Raw genomic sequence first — 18,791 nt, forward strand, 5'->3', positions numbered from 1 at the left:
AAAAAATGTCAATTGTTAACTTTTTGGGAAAATTTAACATTTAAAATTTAATTAAAAATAGTAGAAAAAGTTTTACATTATTCTGTTTTCTATATGATAAAATTCAGGGTTTTATCTTTCTGGAAAAAAAAGTTACTCAGAAATAATGGATTTTAATAAATGTAATTTCGTTTTAAAAAACAACTTGATTTTTCGGCCATTTTTGGCGGTGTCTAATTTTGAGCATCATCGCCATTCATTTTGCCCGTACCTAGCTATTACTTAGTTTAGGAGTGGATCCTGTATGTATGTTAACATATCTAACTTTATATAGACACAGATAAATATTATATGAAAATATAATCGATAATAATCTCCATTTTCAAATAAAATTTAAAACACAACTTTTAGAGGAAGAATATGTGGATTGTAATACGATGGCCGTGGTTATACATGTTTTGAGAAGCAGAAAGATTTTGTGAGTGTTCACCGGAAACACGTGTAAGAAGCGAAACCAAAATCCCAGAATTCAATTTCCGGTTTTTTCACCGGTGCATTTTAGGAAAATCTCAACTTCAAACTATCGATCTTTAAGTTATTTAGTTACAGTACAATCCATTTTTTTTTTCGATCTGAATTGGTAAGTTCAATACTTGGTGTATGTTCTTTTTGCTTTATCGATTATGTGTTTCATAATATTCTCTGGAATAAAATGACGCCGTTTACTGTTTTAATAGTAAACAAGTAACCGAGCAGTGCTTTCTGCTTGGTCTTTTTCCGCGCGTTGGTTTCTTTTTTGTTTTTATCTGCTCTGCGTTAAGGCATTTGTTCAGTTAAAAATGTGCTTCGATGTTTCTTCTTAGAGTTTAAAACAGAATTCATTTCATAGTTTCATACTCCTATTTATTTAATGAAATAATATTCGTAAGTGAGACGAAGGAGAAAGCTAATTTGTTGTGAATCTGGTACACAAGGTCTCGTTTTGATGTCGGGAAAATCCAGTTATAAAAAGAGGGCATTCTGGATCGAAACAAAAATAAAACGGTATTTTTTTACGACCTGCCCCAGCATAGTGTAAACACCCCCACTACCCCATGTTAAGAGCGGCTTTCGGAATAAACACCGCCCAACCTCCTCATGTTAAGAACGGCTTTCGAGGTTGAGGGTGTTTGTTCTGAAAGCTGTTCTTAACATGGTGAGGTTGTTTATACTACGCTGGAGCAGGTCGTAAAAAAAAAAAAAAATACCAAATTTACCAATAAAACTGGTTCAGTGTAGAAGAATTTGTTCTTCTTCACTGACCGAGGACATAAAATATTAAGTGCAGCAGCATCAGAACAGATACTACACTTTGCAAAACTTATTTCTAATAAGATATACAATATAAAAAAATTCTGAAAACAAATTAGACACAAGGTCATTCAAAAGTGTGGGGGAGCAGAAACGACCGTGGCGTACCACCGGTGTCAGATGAAAACCTAGCCTCGATGTGAAAATGTTCAGATTACCAAACCGAACTTCCTGTGTTAGTTATAAATATGCAAAATTGACATGAAAGAAAATATGTTGGTGCACGTGTGGAAGCGGTACCCCCTGTAACTTAAAAAAAAAGCAAAAAAAAAAAATTTTTGTTTTTTTTTTTACATTTTTTTTTCAGCTGATTATTATCGAATGATCACTATTCTACCAGACTATCAAAAAAAAAATTTTTTTAATTTAAAATATTCAATATTTAACATTTTTTTAAGGGAGTGCTCCGTTTCTAATGCAGCGTTTTAGTAAATGGAGCCCCCATATTGGAAGCGTCGATTTATTTCGGCCAAATTTCGCGAATTTAGCCATTTTTATTTTATTTTATTAATTTTTTTTTTTTAGCAGTTTGGCCTTGTCAAAAAAACTAAATTGGCCGAAAAAAAGTCGCTACTTCCAAAATGGAGGATTGTTTTTTAAAATTTTTCTTTTATTACATTTTCACCCCAAACAAGGCATAGTGCCACTGATGTAGGAGGCTATTATCAAGGACATAAGTTGCAGGGATACTATGTAGGGGGTTGAGCAAGAAGATGTATGTTTACATTACACTTGAACTTCTACATGTCAGTATTGTCGGAGAAGCAGGAACCCGGAAAGGAATTTCAAAGGCTAGCAGTTCTGGGGGAAGAAACTATTAGAGTAGAAGGCTTTCTGACATCTGGAGATCTCTACTGTGTAGGGGTGGGACTTTACTGCTTGTCGGGTTTATTGGGGGTATTTACGTTGAGGGGGTGCAAGGGCTTGTAGTTTATCAGAGCATCCACCATTAAAATGCATGAAACATTTCATCAATGGGACAGAGATTGAAGCTTAGATGACAGTTCAGGGCCTATCAGGTTAGTGACTCTTTTTTTAACCCTGTCTTGGAGTGAGAGACTAGTAGCAGTTGCACCAGCCCAAATGTGGCAATAATACTCCATACATAGGCGAATTGTGGCCTTGTAGAGGTATAGGATACTTTCAGACGTAAGTAACTTTCTAGCACGATAGAGAGAGCCCACCTTCTTCACAGCAGTGTTGGCAATGCCCTCGATGTATCAGTTCTAGCTCATGTTCTCTGTGAATGTTAAGCCGAGGAGTTTAAACGAAGTACTTTCAGGTAATGTGTCTTTAGCCATAGCTATTGGTGGTTGAGAAGGTTTCTTGTAATTATTAAAAGAAATGAGCTTAGTCTTAGCAGTATTGAATTGAACGTTACCATCCATGTTTGTCCCCATTCCACTATAAACTGGACGGTTTCCGCCATTCTCTTGGATATGTGTTTATTCGTTTTCCTTTGATGTCTATTATAGAGCACGGTGTCATCAGCAAATATGCCCATCTCAGAGATAATTTTATCAGGGAGGTCATTTATGAATATCAGGAATAATAAAGGTCCAAGGATCGGCTCCTGAGTATGACTATCTAAGACAACATGGATTTTTCTCTTATTTAAGAAGGATTTAATTATGTTAAGTATTCGTCCAATAATACCATAGGATCTGATTTTCATAAGACCATCGTGTTATACCCTGTCAAAAACCTTAGATATATCTACGGTTATTGCCCTCCCCTCCCCTGCCTTATCCAGTTCATGGTATGTATGTACAGAGATTACAGTTAGGATATCTGCAGTAGAACAAGCTTGCCTAAATCCATATTGATGATCGGACAGAAGTTTAGCAACTGTAAGGTGGTAGACTAGAGCTTGATTAATTATGGACTCAAATATTTTGACGAAAAGAAGGAGGAGGTGAATGGGGTGATAATTTAATGCGCCATTCTTTTGCCAGAATTGTTGTAAACTGGTACCACAGAAGTAGTTTTTCAACAGTCAGGGAAGCAAGATTCGTTAAGGCATTTGTAGAAAAGTTTGGAGAGCACTGGAGAAACCTCAGCAGAACATATTTTTAATAGTACAGCCGGGATGAGATCAGGTCCACATGCTTTTGAGATATCTAAGTTTTTTTATGATATCATGTACTTGAGAAGGGGTGATTTTCAGATCATCTAGTGTGGAATATTGTATTAGAAATGGAGCACCCTGAAAAATGTTAAATATTGAATTTTTTTTTTTGTATTTTTTTGATAATCTGGTAGATTAGTGACCATTCGATAATAATCTGCTGGAAAAAAAAAATTACGGGGGGGGGGGGGGTACCGCTTCCATATGTGTGCCAATATGTTAAACTTATTGAGGACGTTTCTATGGATTTTTTTGTTTAATATATTTTAATGATTTTTATTTTAAACTAAAACAGGAAGTCTGATTTGGTAATCGGAACATTTTCAAATCGAGGCTAGGTTTTCATCTGACATCGGTACGATTGCACTTAGGGTCGCCTATGTTTCTGAACCACGTCATTTTCCTAGCTAGAATCCTCAATCACCATAATACCACATTTACTCTAGAAGTCGTCTTGCACTTTGCTCCTAGCCAAGGTTAATTTTCTAAAAATCTATATGCTTTAAAGGTTTAATTGCGTGCAGTTTCTGTTTATATTAATGTTAATGGAATCTAGGAAAAAAACAAAGAAGATTGGAGGGGGGGGCGTCTATTAAATTTGTAATGGATCATTTGTTCGTTTAACCATTTTAATTATTTATCAAAATGATTGTGTGGAGAAAGTAACACAAAAATCACTGCGTTGCTTTTATTTATCAGGAACAATATTGATTTTGGTGAAATTGACTTTTGACGGTCTTAAAAATTTGTTGTGTACTTATCGTTTCTAATCGAACTTTGTTGGCGATTGTACAGAATAATAAACAAGAAAAAAGTGATAAATTTTTACTTTAACTGCAACTCAACACTCACCTTTAAATTGATGAGTTTTATAAGTTTTCAGGTATGCTGAAAATGAATATCACATTTGAATTTGGGCAGACAAGTAGTTTTCTGCATATTAAGACATTTTTTTTTTCCAATGTATTACTCAATGAATTTCAGTGGCTATCGCCATTCTTAACATGAGGAGGTAGGATGTTTTTTTATTAGTACTTCAGTTGAGGAAAAAGTATGGCCACCAATGAAAACATAAAGGATTGCATTGAATAATAAATGTCTTAATATCCAGAAAACTACTTGTCTGTCATAAAATTGAATGTTATATTCGTTTTCAGCATACCTGAAAACCTACAAAAGTCGTCAATTTAACAGTGAATGTTGATTTACTTCCCTCCCCACAAGGACAGGTCAGACACAAGGTTAATTTTTAATGTAGGGATATCCTACTTCAGCAAAAGGGGAGCCCATATTTGTACCACTAATCTTAAGTTCAAATGGCAAGATCATAAAACCGCATGTAATCCTCTAAAAAAGTAGGATGCTTTCTGCCATTAAAAACAAAATTTGATTTGATTACTTGTAATTAAAAAAAATAATGATAATTTTCAATTATAAAAAAACAGTTTGGTTTGGGGCCTGTGGCGCAATGGATAGAAGCGTTGTCTCTATGGTTTCAGCGGAGCATTGTCTGAAGGTAGTGGTTTTAGTCTTACCCAAAGCAGGCCAGAGGATTAGTTGGCCAAAATGTGGTGAGACAACAACTATGGAAGGCAATAATTATTGGGCATACAGTTACAAAACTCAGCATTTCAATCCTGCTGTGGTTTATTACCTGAAGATGAGTTGGCCGAAACATGATGAAACAACTATGAAGATGAGGATAACAGTCTGCAAAAAAATGAATACACAAATAAATGAAGCATCATCGCAAAATATTTCAAAAATAAAATAATATAAAAAATTGTTTTCTTTTCTTTTCAGAAAACACTAAATAAAAATGGATTTACAACACCGGCCAGGCGGCAAGACTGGCACTGGTGGAGTGGCTTCGGCCTCTGAAACCAACCTTGAACGGCGTGAACGGATGAGACAGTTGGCTTTAGAAACTATCAACTTAAACAAGGTAAATATTATATTTAATTTGTTGGTAAATATTGCTTCCTAAAAAAATGGTTTTAAAAAAAAATTATCCAAAAACCTCATGATTTTATTTTTGTCTTGATATAGCTTCTTTGCACCCCAACAAATGGTGTTGCCTCATAAGTGTCTGTGTTGTGTTGATGACACATAGTTGTAGTAGATGGTTAGGAAGTTTTTTTTTTGTGTGAAGTAAAACTACTTGATAAAGTATTATAGAAGAACAGTATCAATTTTATGCTTCTGAATTTTTGAGATGAGGATTGATACTTTGTATTATTTGAATCATTCGGATTACTGTTCTCATATTCAGTGTTATTTTCGATGTAAACTTCGACTTTCTTCAAGTGTGTGTTGTAGAACTCTGGATCTACATGGAATTTTGTATGGAAGTTTTTATTTAATCCATGGGGTTGCATGCTCTCATTCGATCGGCCATGACTGAGTAGAAGTCCGAAATAATTTACAATTGTATTTTTGAGTGTAGTCTACACTGAGGATTGAAACTTCAACCTCCAGAAGAGTGTAACTTAAAACCGAATTTTGCCAAATTCTTACCCGCAGGTCCTTGCAGGCAATTCTAGTATGAATTTTGGGAACCTTGAACCTGTTTTTGTGTTTACACATATAATCTTACTACTTATGCCTTTAGATTGCTGTTTATCACAACAGATTGCTATGTACATGTATTTCCGTTCAAAATTTGTGCCTATTCTTGAACTCGACAGAAAGATCCTCCAGTTCAACAACATATATCTAAAGAAGGTCAGAGATTACGTTGACCAAAACTTTGTGAAAATAACACTCAAGATGAGAACAGTAGTTTGAATAATCCAAATATGAAGTATGAATTTTATTTCAAATTGTGGTCCTATATTTGTTACGCTACTGGAGTAGTCAGGGTTTTGTGACTACCACATGGAGTTTTGTCTGTTCAAACCTTTCTTCATGCCCCCACATTGTGTCAGAATAGTTTCACAAAAGAAGGCCTGAGGTGATGCGGCTTAAAAGAATGTTCACTTCTTGTGTTGGGGTTACCAAATGGATTTAGCAACTCCAAAAGAAAAGTAGAAAACAGTCTATCGACAACAATAACAAGATTTATTGAAACATGTTGGTGTTACAATAATATGTGTAAAAAAAAAAACTTGGTTAAAAAATAAAGTTGAATACCGGAAATACAGGGAGAATATGGTTGACTGGTGGAAAGTTTTTGATAGTCAAAAATGGCAGATATGGTGGCGGCGGAGTTGTCGGCAAGTGATTGGTTCTCAGTCAATAGGAAACAAACGAACTTGATTTCTCAATTCGGTGTCCTCCTTTTTATGGACCTGATTTTTGGCAGGTGCACTTTCTGGTTGGTAGGACTGTCGACTAATGGTTTAACGCCACAACCATGTGGGAGGGACAAGAGTAAACGCCTCTCCTCCGGACTCGTGATTGATCATTCTAGAGCAGCCAATGGCTAGTGCTATAATTAATGGTCTAGGCTTCAATTTTTTTGACAGCTCCCAAGATCTTGTGTCAAACTTTGCACTTCATGCCCTGATCAGGTTGACCCAGCGCACTTGTCAATGTTCGACACTTTTGTGTTGTTTTCATTTTTATTAAAATTTAAAATGATTTTGTTTTGTTTCTGACACCTCTGTGCACCTTCTTATAATTATTTCACTCAGGTCAACTCTGTTTGGCAAAAGGTTAATACTTTTGTTATTTTCGTTTTATTAAAATCTAAATGATTTTGTTTTGTTGTTTATTGCAACGTATCTGTATTTGGTGACCTTTTCTTTTCTTCGTTTTCTTCGATTTTAACAATCTACTTATTATTTACTCAAATTCAGATGATGCAATAATTTAAAAATTAATTATTTTCACAATTAAATTAGTTCATCTTAACCTGCCTAATTAATTTAAAATCTGATTAATTTCACCAGTCAACTCATGACACTGAAAATGGTAGTGTCATAAAATTACCAAAAAATTTGACAATGAAATATTAATTTTTCCTTAAACCAGTTATTTAAAAATATATACTACTAGCGAGGGGTACCCGGCGTTGCCCGGGTGTTTGGAGGTGTGTGTGTGTGTGGGGGGGTTTTTTTAAAAAAGTAAGTATGAGGATCGAACCCGAACCGTTGAGGCAAAGTTGTAAATTAAAGTGTGAAAAAAAAAACGTGCGACGTTAACCATTGCCCCACCGCGAGATGCTAATGGAAACACGTTTGAATTTATTTAATTACTTGGATCTAGCAGGTGCCCGTTTTAATGAATTAATGAGGTCAAGTTTGACTGCGGGATAGTATTCATTTACTGCTGAACGCTTCCCCCCCCCCAAGTTGTTATAGGAAAAAGACTAACCCACATGCGGCGAGCAACAAATGTTGAATATTTATCTTCCCGAAATCGAGCAAATTAAATAGACAGGCGAGCTTCGTTGTTAACTGTGAGATATTATGATTTATATGTGATATAAAAAGTTGTGAAGCCAGCGACCGCTTCTCTGAAAAAAGCCTTTTGTTGACATACAGAAAAAGCGAACACACACACACACACATACATACATACATTTTCGCTTTTATATATATATAGATGATATTTACCATGTGAACTACGATGAAAATAAAATGAGAAAGATATATAATTTTTTTAAATTTTCATGCAGGAATTCCTTGAGGCATATAAATTATTTAAAGTTTATGCAAAGGTAAAAAAGGGTTGATAAATGCTATTTTGTATGATCGAATAGTATTAGGCTTTCCCAGGAGAATGGTAGATACACCTGTTTTTCTCCATACCAAAAACTCCAACAAAAATATTATTTGCATGTGTCGCTCGAGACTTCCTATGCATGGTGTCACTTTCTTAAACATGTCAACTTAATGTCTAGTGGAAATTTCCTATTTTTTGGTAATCTTAATACAACACACATAGCATATTACTACATGAGTTATAATTGTTAGCATTTGTATTATTTAAATTACTGTTTGCATCTTTAATATTATTCTCATAACATTTCAACTGATGTGAGGTGATGTTGAGGTGGATCCTGTCGAACTCTATGGAATTTTGAATTGAATGCTTTTTTTAAGTTACAGGGGGTAGCTTTTTCTCATTCTGTCAGCCATAACTGTAACATTGATATTATTGTTTCCTCCCCATCTCATTTCCCTTTGCAAAACTTAATCATGTCCTTCATAGCCAAAAACGAAACCAATTTTCCTCTATAAACTAACCAAACACCATGAATAAATATTTGAAGATATAAAGAACTTGAAGCGTCAAAACTTTTTCCAAAAATGACTGAATTCTGCATTAAATATCTCCCCTCCCCCAAAGTTAATATGCTATAAACCGAAACTGTACCAATCTTCATTTGACGCTATATTATCAATGTCTGATAGCACATTTACTTGAGTATTATATAACTTCCCTTTGTTGCGTATATGTTAAAAGTTTCGACTTTTAAATGTAACTGTTTTGTACTTTCATTTTTATGGTTATTGATTTTTTTTGTTTTTTATTTTAGGATCCATATTTTATGAAAAACCATCTGGGTTCCTATGAATGCAAACTCTGTTTAACACTTCATAACAATGAGGTAAGTTTAATTTTTTTATAGTAGACTTTGAAAAACTGATTGTGTGTGCATTTTTTTTTATTTAACAGCAGGCAACTAATGAGAAAGACTGATCACAAGGTAATTTATGAACATGCATGTGTCTGTTCACAGCACAAGCCGTAATCGTCTCACTAGTTGTTGTTCAGTTCAATCAGTTCTGCAATAAAGAAATTTTCCTTCTAATCAAAGACCACTACTCCAGTTTGAAAACAACAGTGGTTTATTTTTCTGTGAAGACATTGATTTTCCTAAGTCAAACAGCAGATTTGCAAAAATGCAAAACTAAAATATATGTCCCATCAAGATAATTCTTTAGCTAAAACAGCAAGAGCCCACCTTGCCCTGCTAGTCTCAGAAAAACCAGCTCCTCTACCATGCCCAGGATGCCGGCTCTAACTGCCTTCTCTTCCCATCAACTGAAGCCTTTTCACCCCGGACCAGAAATCTTAGATGTTTGCCTTTGTCAATGGTCACCATTTGACCACCCAGATGCTAACTACTAAGTTACTAGAGATAACACCTATAATGTCTCCTTACAAAGGGGCTTATCTGCAGATAATTTCGAACATTACTTTTTTCAATTTGATTGCTCTTAGTCTGAACCCTGTTGAATGAGATACTTATTTTATTTTAAACCAACGTCTCTTGAGTTGCTAGGCTCCAGCTAGACATATTTTCAGTTCTCTGTTCCCTCCCTCCCTTTTCCTTTGGTCAAACATGTAAACATTTTCTTGGGTGTTAAAGAACTTTTTTTTTGTTATTATAATTGACCTTATAAGCAGCAAATTCAATTAGTTTTACAAAGACTTTTCTGTATTATTGTTTAATTTAATTCACTTATTTTGTGTGTTTTTTGTACGTTGTCTTTGAGCTTTTTTTTTTTTTTTTTCAACTTCAGTAAGCAACAAATGAATATTCTTTTGCCAAATATAATCACTCGGAGCCTGAGTCACAGATTACAGACACTAGATTAGATGACCATTTTTAAAACCAAAATAAAAAAGATTCCCAAATTGTGCAGCAATTAAAAAAGATACACATATATTTTTTTTAAATTTAAGTCTTATTTTACTATAGTCTCAAGATTCTGGCTTACTGAACTAAAATGCACCAAACATTGATGTTATTGTTTTTTCCCCCCTTTCTCTTTGCAAAACTTAATCATGTTCTGTAAAGTAAAAAACAACAACAACAACAGCAAAAATTTTCCACTACAAAACAACCAAAATAAACACCATGAATAAATATTTGAAGATATAAAGAACATGAAGCATGAAAACTTTCTTCCAAAATTGCTGAATTCAGCATTAAATGACCCAAAGTGGTTGATATGCCATAAAACAATCAAACAAAACTATAAATAAATATCTGAAGATATTGAAGCATAAAATTTTTTTTCCAAAATTAATTCCTCTTTAAACAACCCAAAAAGGTTGATATGCCATAAAACGAAACAACCAAACTATTTTACTCTAACCATTAACCCTATCCTCTCATGTGACTGGAGACTGATTGTGAAGTTAATATTCCCTTAAAAACGTTCTCCTTTGAAGGAAAAGATGACATTAGAGCTCAAGTAAAATGAAGATTCATAAAATCCCTTTTGAATTCGTTTCCATTGTGTTTGTCAATGATGATAAGTTATGAGAATTAAAAAAAAAAAAAAATGGGTTGAAAGTTGAAAATTAAATAAACAAAAAGAAAAAAAACGATATTTGAATTTTTTTTATCTAAGAAGCAACGTTCAAGGGGAAGTAATTGAAGATTAACAAATTTAAGGTTACTTTTCCCACACAATAGACAAAAAGAAAAAGTAGGTAAAAAAAATGTTGAAAAGTCAGAGTGAAATTGTTTTTTTTTTTTAAATCGGTTAATAACTCTTCAATTAAAAATTGAGATTCTTGTCAAGAATTCCCTCCTATTAAAACAAAAATGAAGAAAAATCTATATGATGTATGTACTCATGATGAAACAAAAATATATTCTAAAAATTATGTAAATTGATCAAGTACCTTAATTTTTATTAAAGAAAATAGTTTTTAAGTGATTAATAACTTAGGCATTAATATAATGTAGGCATTACAACATAAATCTCGCAAGTTTGAATTATGTTGAGTTATGTCCCTTTGTTATTTCTTTTTTTTTTTTCTTTGATTGTTTTCAAAATGGTAGACAAAACAGCCGTTCTTCTGTTATTCATAAAATTTGATTTTCTTATTTATAAATAGAACTACAGATCAATTTACATGCTTTTTTGGAATATGATATTTTTGTTTCTTCACAAGTATGTACATCATAGAGATTATTTTTGTTTTGTAATATGAGGAATCAACATTGATTTTTATTTGCATCAATTTTAATTAATTTATATATATTTTTTCTTTTTAGGGCAGCTATTTGGCTCACACACAAGGGAAAAGGCATCAGGCAAATTTGTAAGTCTATCTCAATGTCATCTTGGAGGCTTTTTACTTTATGCTTTTAATAGAATTTTTAAAGTTAAATCTAAAAGTCACTATATACTTTAATCATTAAGTTATTAATTGAACCACATGGTTATATAACTAATTTTGTTATGAACTTGCAGTGGCTAGGGATTTTTATCCCCCCCCCCAATCAACAAATATTAGACAATTCCTCTAATGACCTGTTCCCTGTTAATTGCAGTGTAATGCTGGTTTTGTGCAGTTCTAGGAGGTCCACTCTCCCAGGCTTTGCCTTCTCTCTTTGAGAAGGGGTTAGTCTATTGCTAATTGTCTGAGGCGCCCTTGCCAGGGAATACCGACGGGGCTGCTCAGGCATTTTTGTGGGTCAGAGTACCCCACCTCAGAGGAACTGACTTCTTAATCCCATTTTCTGATTCTGGTGTCTAAGTTCTTGCAGTGGGAGCGAACTGCACAGCATGATAATACTGTCTTAATCTCTATAAAATCATTGGATGTAAATAGCTTCTAAAACTTTCATTCTTTAAATACATGAAGATTTGTTGAGAATTTTGAAGCCAGAAATGACTTGACTGCTTAAATGCTTTCAAATTCTATTTAAATTTCAAAAGTTCACAAAGTAATTGTTTTATTCAACTATTAACAAAAAATTAAAATGGTTAACTTGTACACAAAGAAACTGAAGTGCATTCTGGTGGATTAAATTTAGTAATTATTAAAACTATAAAGTGTATTTGAAGCATTAAAACATTGGTGAGACTGATGGATAACAAAGCTGAATATTAAGATGCATTTATTCAATCTGAACGTTCAGTGATGAAAATCCAATTTTAAATTTAAGCATGTTTGATTGACCTTATGTCTTTGGATTTTTTTTATTGCTCCAAACAAGGCATGAAGCCACTTGATATAAGGAGCTAAAATAAAAAACACCTCAAGGTCAAAAACTACCCCAACGGTAAGTGTTAGATGGTTCGTTTTCCAAATTTCATGACAAAATTTCTCATAGAGGAATGGTATTGAACTTTTAAGTATCATGGGGTTAAAAGAAAACCTGATGCACAATAGTTTTCATAGCGTTAACATTTTTAACATTACTTTCCTAAAAACTCTTTAAAATATGTAGATTATTATATAGTAAAACAGATGAACGGATATTCATTTCTGAACAAAAATGGTGGTATATTTTGGATTTTTAAATATAACAATTTTAGAACTACTTTAAAATCTTGAAATATTCAAAGCGTTTTAATGATCAGTGGGCATTACTAGTAGAATTCCAATTCCAACATGACATAATTTGTTAAACATGGTGCCAACAACTCTAATTCTTTAAGAACTACTGATATTGCTTGTGATATTGCAGATGTAATTGGCAATTTATCTATAGAGGATTATAGTTCGAAAGAGCTCTATCTTGAGATTGAAATCATATAATTATTATTTAAAATATGGTAAGGAGAAACAAAATTTCTATCTTTGAGTTAATTTTTATTTGACTATTTGAAAAATAACATTTTTTTTCTGCTGCTAGAGCTCATTGTTCCATATTTTTAATACCAAATTATTTTGTTATTTTCAATAGGAAATTGGAATTGATATATGCCACTACCACTGTGATCTTACATTTATTCCTCCTTAACAGAGTTGAACAAATTGTACTGGTAAATTCCTAGTTTCTCTCCTTCACCCTTTCACAATAATATGAAGAGAAATAATATTGATAAAGACAATAGTCCAAAGAGATTTAATATATACCTCTTAACCAAATTTAAGACATTTTTTTTTCTGCTTTTAGGGCTCGTCGTGCAGCCAAAGAGGCAAAAGAAGCTCCAGCTCAACCTGCACCAGAAAAGGCGAAAGTTGAAATTAAAAAATTTGTTAAAATTGGACGTCCAGGTTACAAAGGTATGTATTGGATATCTCATCTCAAACTAATTTTTATTTTTTCTCTTTTACAATAAAAAAATTATAACAAACAAATGTAAGCATTTTGTCTCCAAGTTTGGTTAACAGTTGAGTTCAACCTCTTACATATTATCTCTTTAAACAAATGTAACCAGTATATATGAAGTAGGAAACCTGCTGTAGTATGTTTTACTCAGATTTCTTCTCTCTGCTGCAAGCCAATCCCATCCGCCTATCTGCCTCTTCTACACTTCCATAAGCAAGTACATCCAAGGATGGAATACTGTTGCCATATCTGGGCAGGAGCTGCTAAAAACAGCCTATCCTGCCTTGACAGAGTACAAAATAGACTTCGTGGCTTAGTGGGGGATGCCCTTTTCTCTATCCTGCAACCTCTCTCCCACAGAAGAGACGTTGCGAGCCTATCCTTGTTTTATCGTTATTTCCATGGCAGGTGCTCGTCTGAACTCCAATCTCTGGTTCCCCCTTGCCAATCTTTCACGAAAAACACCCGTCTAGCTGAATCCACTGTGAAAAATTTCCCCCACTCTATATCTGTGCCTAAATCAAAATGCGGATTCCATGAACAAAGCTTCTTTCTTAGAACTGCACGCCTGTGGAACTCTGTTCCGTCTGCCTGCTTCCCACCAGACTACAACTTGGATGTGTTCAAGTCCAACGTTAACAAATTCCTAATGAACCGCCCCCTTAAGTAAACACTTCATCAAATCTCCACACTAACGTAATGTACTTGCAATAACCCTTATCCCTGAGTGGCTTCCGGGCCTTGATAAGTGGTGATCACTGTGTAAAAAAAAAAAAAAAAGCAATATGGTGCCAGATAGTGGGATTGACTATGTGAATCTCCCAGCTGTTAAAATGTTTCAGATGTTTCCTCCTCCTATAAGTGTTTTGGATTGTGGGAAAACTTAAACCTTTCTCACACCCTGAACCAGCTATCCCGATAATCAATTATAAACTAGTTGTATTTACTCTGTTGTTGCCCAGGAATATTTTTACTTGTCATTTTTTTTTTTTTTTTTTTTTTTTTTTAACCATAACACCAAATTATTATTTTTTATTATATAAATGTAACATGCGGCCACAGTTGAGGTTGAACTCCCTACACAAGTTTGTAGCGTAATTCAAATCTTGTCCGTAGCTGAATATTTGATGCTTCGCCAGGGCTATCAAAGGTATTTTTTACCGTGATGCCGTCACTATATGGGTTGCCTACCATGGCTTCAGAGAGGCTCATCTACCTTCGAGAGAAGGATAGACTTGAGCCAGTTTTTCAACCTGGTATTTTACCTTGCGGTACATACAGTACCTCACCTTCCCAAATGGTCACCCATCTGGTACTGGCCAGCCTCAATGTTGCTTAACTTCAGTGATTTGGCAAGAACCGATGTGTTCGCGTGATTGTTCCATATATTTTATTAAATAGGAAATTGAAATTATTATATAACACTTATCAAATGTAATATTGCAATTTTATAGTTGCTGTTCTTGAACAGTGAAACAAATGGTACTGGTTAATTTGTAGTTTCTCTCAACTACTTTGACGATAATATGAAGAGAAATGATGTTGATAATGACAATAGTTCGAAGATTTAATATATGCTGCTTACCAAATAGAATACTTACATTTATTGCGTCCAGGCAATACCAAGTAGAACAAATGATACTGACTATTAATTATTATGGTATTATTTGGTCATTAAATTATTAATCAAACAAAATTTGTTATAAAACTATAACTGATGTTGTTAAAGCTATGTTTTGATTTTTATTTATAAAATTATTGGATGTAAATAGCTTTCAAAATCTTCATTCTTTAATATATAATAAAAAGTTGATTTTTCAGTAAAAAAAAAATAAAAAATAAAGAGGCAACTTGAATGATCTTTTTATTAGCTATTACACTGAGATGTAGTCGAGATGCTGCTCCTTTCCTGGGGTTATTGCACTAATTTTAGTAGATTATAATGCTGAGTGATTTTGTCTTTGTTATAATAGTGAAATAAAAAAATCGAAATATTGAATTTCAAGTAAAATCAATGGTATCTACTGAATTGTCATGCCGCAGTAATGAACATATCCAAAAATAAAGAAAAACGATAAGGTAGAAAATAGTTATCAAAGATATTTGCAAATTTTGTTTACGTAATAAACTGAATAGTGCATAAGAGTAACAGGGGAGAAAATTAAAAAAAAAAACTTAGGCCAATTCAGGAGAAATGGCTTATTTTCCTTGTGTTTACATTGCATGTTATAAGCAAACATGGCAAAATGTTTTTTTATGTTGAATCATGAAAATACTTGCTTTATGTAATAATACAGTAATATTTAATTAATTGTGACATGGCAATTAAATAAATAACATTGCGTTTAGTTGAAATCGATATAATAAGTAGTTATTATTTTTTTTAATGAAAACTCAATTTTTAGACTGTGGGATTTCATTATTATAATGAAGAACTGCATCATTTTTTTAGTCTTTGGTATAACTCAATTGAGGCTTGAATCCTTGTCTCCTGACTCATTAGTAAACATTTCTATCATCATACCAAATTGTTATGTAACTGCCGGTTAGAAAATAATTATTCAGAATCGGATTTATCTATCTATCTGTTTATATATACTAGCAAAAGTACCCGTCGTTGACTGGGTTCAAAAACAGCCTACAGAAAATGGACTCTGATTTATGAAAGTATGATAGGTTATGAAAAGGAAGGGTTGTAAAGAGATAGCTTCGAATTTGGGGGTATCAAAACTAAAGAAAAATATGATGAAAGTAAAAATAAAATAGATACACCCCATAATTTATTATACCATACCTGTTCACACTGAAACATTTATCACAATATTCTGTGGATCTATATTAAAAACCTTGTTAAACTTTGTAACATATTTCCATTCTATGGAGGTCAGGCGCGAACGAACACCCCATAATTTTATTATACCATATTTTTTCAAACTGAAACATAATTATCAAAGTATACTTACGCAGATAGTTATGAAAAGTCTTTATTAAAGTTTGTGCCTATTTCCATTCTATGGAGGCCAGGCCCAAATGCAGACCCCACAATTTTATTATACCATCCCTATTAAAGTTAACACATACTTATCAAAGTATTATTATGTACATCTATATCAAAAACACTTGTGAACGTTTTTTTTTTTTAATTTTTTATTTCCATACTCTGTGGACCCCACAATTTTAATGGACCACCGTTCTGTCAGATCAAACATACCCATTCCTGTGTCGTGATACATCTATCATTATATGTAATCAGTTTTTTTTAAAAATAGTCAACCATATAGGAGCCTATTCATGATCAGACACACATACACACACACAGACATTCAGCTTTATATTATATATATATATATATATATATATATATATATTCATTTATCTGTCTAGCTAAAGAATAACAATCGTGAAAAACAGTAAACATAGCAAACTTTGCTGGTGCAATGAAGGGTCAGGTTGTCATGATTTGCAAACTCTATGACCAACCTGAACTTGCACTGGAAATTAGGTAGATGAGGCCGGATCTGACGTGTCAAAAAGTTCCAGTTTGGGGAGATTTAGTAAATTTGAGTTGAGTTGATTCCTAGACACAAAAGAGACAAAATGTGAGAATCAAGGTCTCCTCAAAAGGGAGCGACGGTTTGTCCGCATGCCAGGATCGCCGGTCCACTCCAGTCTGCTGAGATAATACCTGTAAAATGGAATAAATAAAAAACAATCATTGTCTTGTTTGTTTGGCATGCATTTGTCTTTGGTTGGCAGAATCAACTTCCATAATGATCGATGCTGAGTCCTCCTTAGCCAAGCAGAACCAGGTATAACGTCATGTTTATGTATTCGTGTTATATGTAATTCACACATCCACACAAACAGAGAGTAAGCTAACAATCACGACCTAATTAAAACAGTTAAATAAAAGAAGTTAAAGACCACACCCAGCTAGATAAGAACAGACCAGGCCCTCTCATTACATAATTTAACAAAATGAGCTTTTGACTAAAAACTTTTTTCCCGTTTTATATTTGCAGTAACAAAACAGCGAGATTCTGAAAACATGCAGCAAAGTTTATTGTTTCAGGTAAGAATAAATTTTACATTTTTTTATTTTTATTTGTTGCATATCAAAATAGTTTTTATTTTTGCTGGCTTTAAATATGGCCTGTCTTGGTTTGTTTGTATTAGAGGACAAATAGAGAATTGAGGGTTTTTGAGTTTTATCTTTTCAAGAGTCTGAACTCTAGTCGTAGATTTTGATGATCAATCCTGAATACTTTTATACCCAGATTTCAGCCGACATCTGGTTAATTTGCCTATGCATCGTCTGTTTTGCAAAGAATGTTGTTAAGTTGCTCCTTTTACAGACACCAGTTTTAATTAAGCCGCCATCTTGTAAAAGGAAACAACAAAAAGGAAAAAGGAGATATCACTCTAAGCAGAATTTTTTTTTTTTTTTTGCAAGAGGAGACAGCTCAACAGTTTTAACTCGGATTAACAAATGTGACTGTCCTCATTATCGCATTGAAGTCTCTATTATGTGTGACAATATAATTGTTTTTAAAAATTAATTCTAAGAAAAAGTCTATCGAAGATAATATATAAGATGTTTATAGTAACATTTGTTGTTTTGTGATTATTGAATAAGACTAATCACATCTCTTAGTAGTTAGTCTATTATGATTATTGAATAAGACTAATCACACGTCTTGGTAGTCTATGGTGAACACATATTTTAGTTTTGCATATAAAGTCTCTGACATATTTTCTCCACTGCAGTGTAAGCACCTTACCCATACAATGAAGAAAAGCAGGGGAAACTCTAGTATCAGACACTTGTATGTGAATGTTAAGCCCATTTCTTGCACTAATATGAGATTAAAACATCACTTTTTAAATTAGTTCAACTTTACACAATAGCAGTACGTTCTTTTTTTAATATACTCCCAATATACAATCTAAATCATCATATTAACAAATTCACATATGCTTTGCAAGAGGACATTTCATTAATTAACTATTCATTTTTAATTCAACGATTCTTTTAATTTGCATATAACGAAAAGTTCTGTCATAATTTTGTTTTATTTAGTGTTCAAATGTTCTAATCATGTCAAGTGTTTGGGACGTCAGAAGATAGGGGCTCTGACTTGATTTTCAAGAAGTTGCAATCTATGTTTAAAGTTAAAAATAAGTCCCTCTCTCCCCTTCTCACACACACACCTTCATCCAGACAAATTGATTTCTTTCTTTTCCTTTCTTTATGGTCATATTTTAAAAGTGAATAATTTTGTATAAAAATTGTCAAAATATTAATGTTTATTTATATGAATAAATGTGCACTTTTTTTTAGTTTTACAAGAACGTTAT

General features: G+C 33.2%; 1 protein-coding gene across 4 annotated transcripts in view; it reads left to right on the top strand.

Annotated features, from left to right (window-relative positions):
- LOC145239772 (splicing factor 3A subunit 2-like) overlaps window positions 1-18,791 on the top strand; it is a 39,735-nt gene that overhangs the window by 10,649 nt on the left and 10,295 nt on the right. For 3 of the 4 annotated variants that reach the window (XM_080103214.1, XM_080103215.1, XM_080103213.1), the window contains exons 2-6: window positions 5,261-5,402; window positions 8,943-9,014; window positions 11,424-11,470; window positions 13,278-13,387; window positions 17,456-17,505. In XM_080103214.1, the coding sequence (XP_079959340.1) occupies window positions 5,277-5,402; window positions 8,943-9,014; window positions 11,424-11,470; window positions 13,278-13,387; window positions 17,456-17,505 (405 nt within the window). In that variant the 5' untranslated portion in view covers window positions 5,261-5,276. Of the gene's footprint in view, window positions 1-462; window positions 620-5,260; window positions 5,403-8,942; window positions 9,015-11,423; window positions 11,471-13,277; window positions 13,388-17,455; window positions 17,506-18,791 lie in introns of those variants that run through there. The other variant, XM_080103212.1, reaches the window with a different exon arrangement.

Source organism: Euprymna scolopes, chromosome 19 (genome assembly GCF_053919585.1).
Source record: "Euprymna scolopes isolate OS-2025 chromosome 19, ASM5391958v1, whole genome shotgun sequence".
Classification (NCBI taxonomy): Eukaryota; Metazoa; Mollusca; class Cephalopoda; order Sepiida; family Sepiolidae; genus Euprymna; species Euprymna scolopes.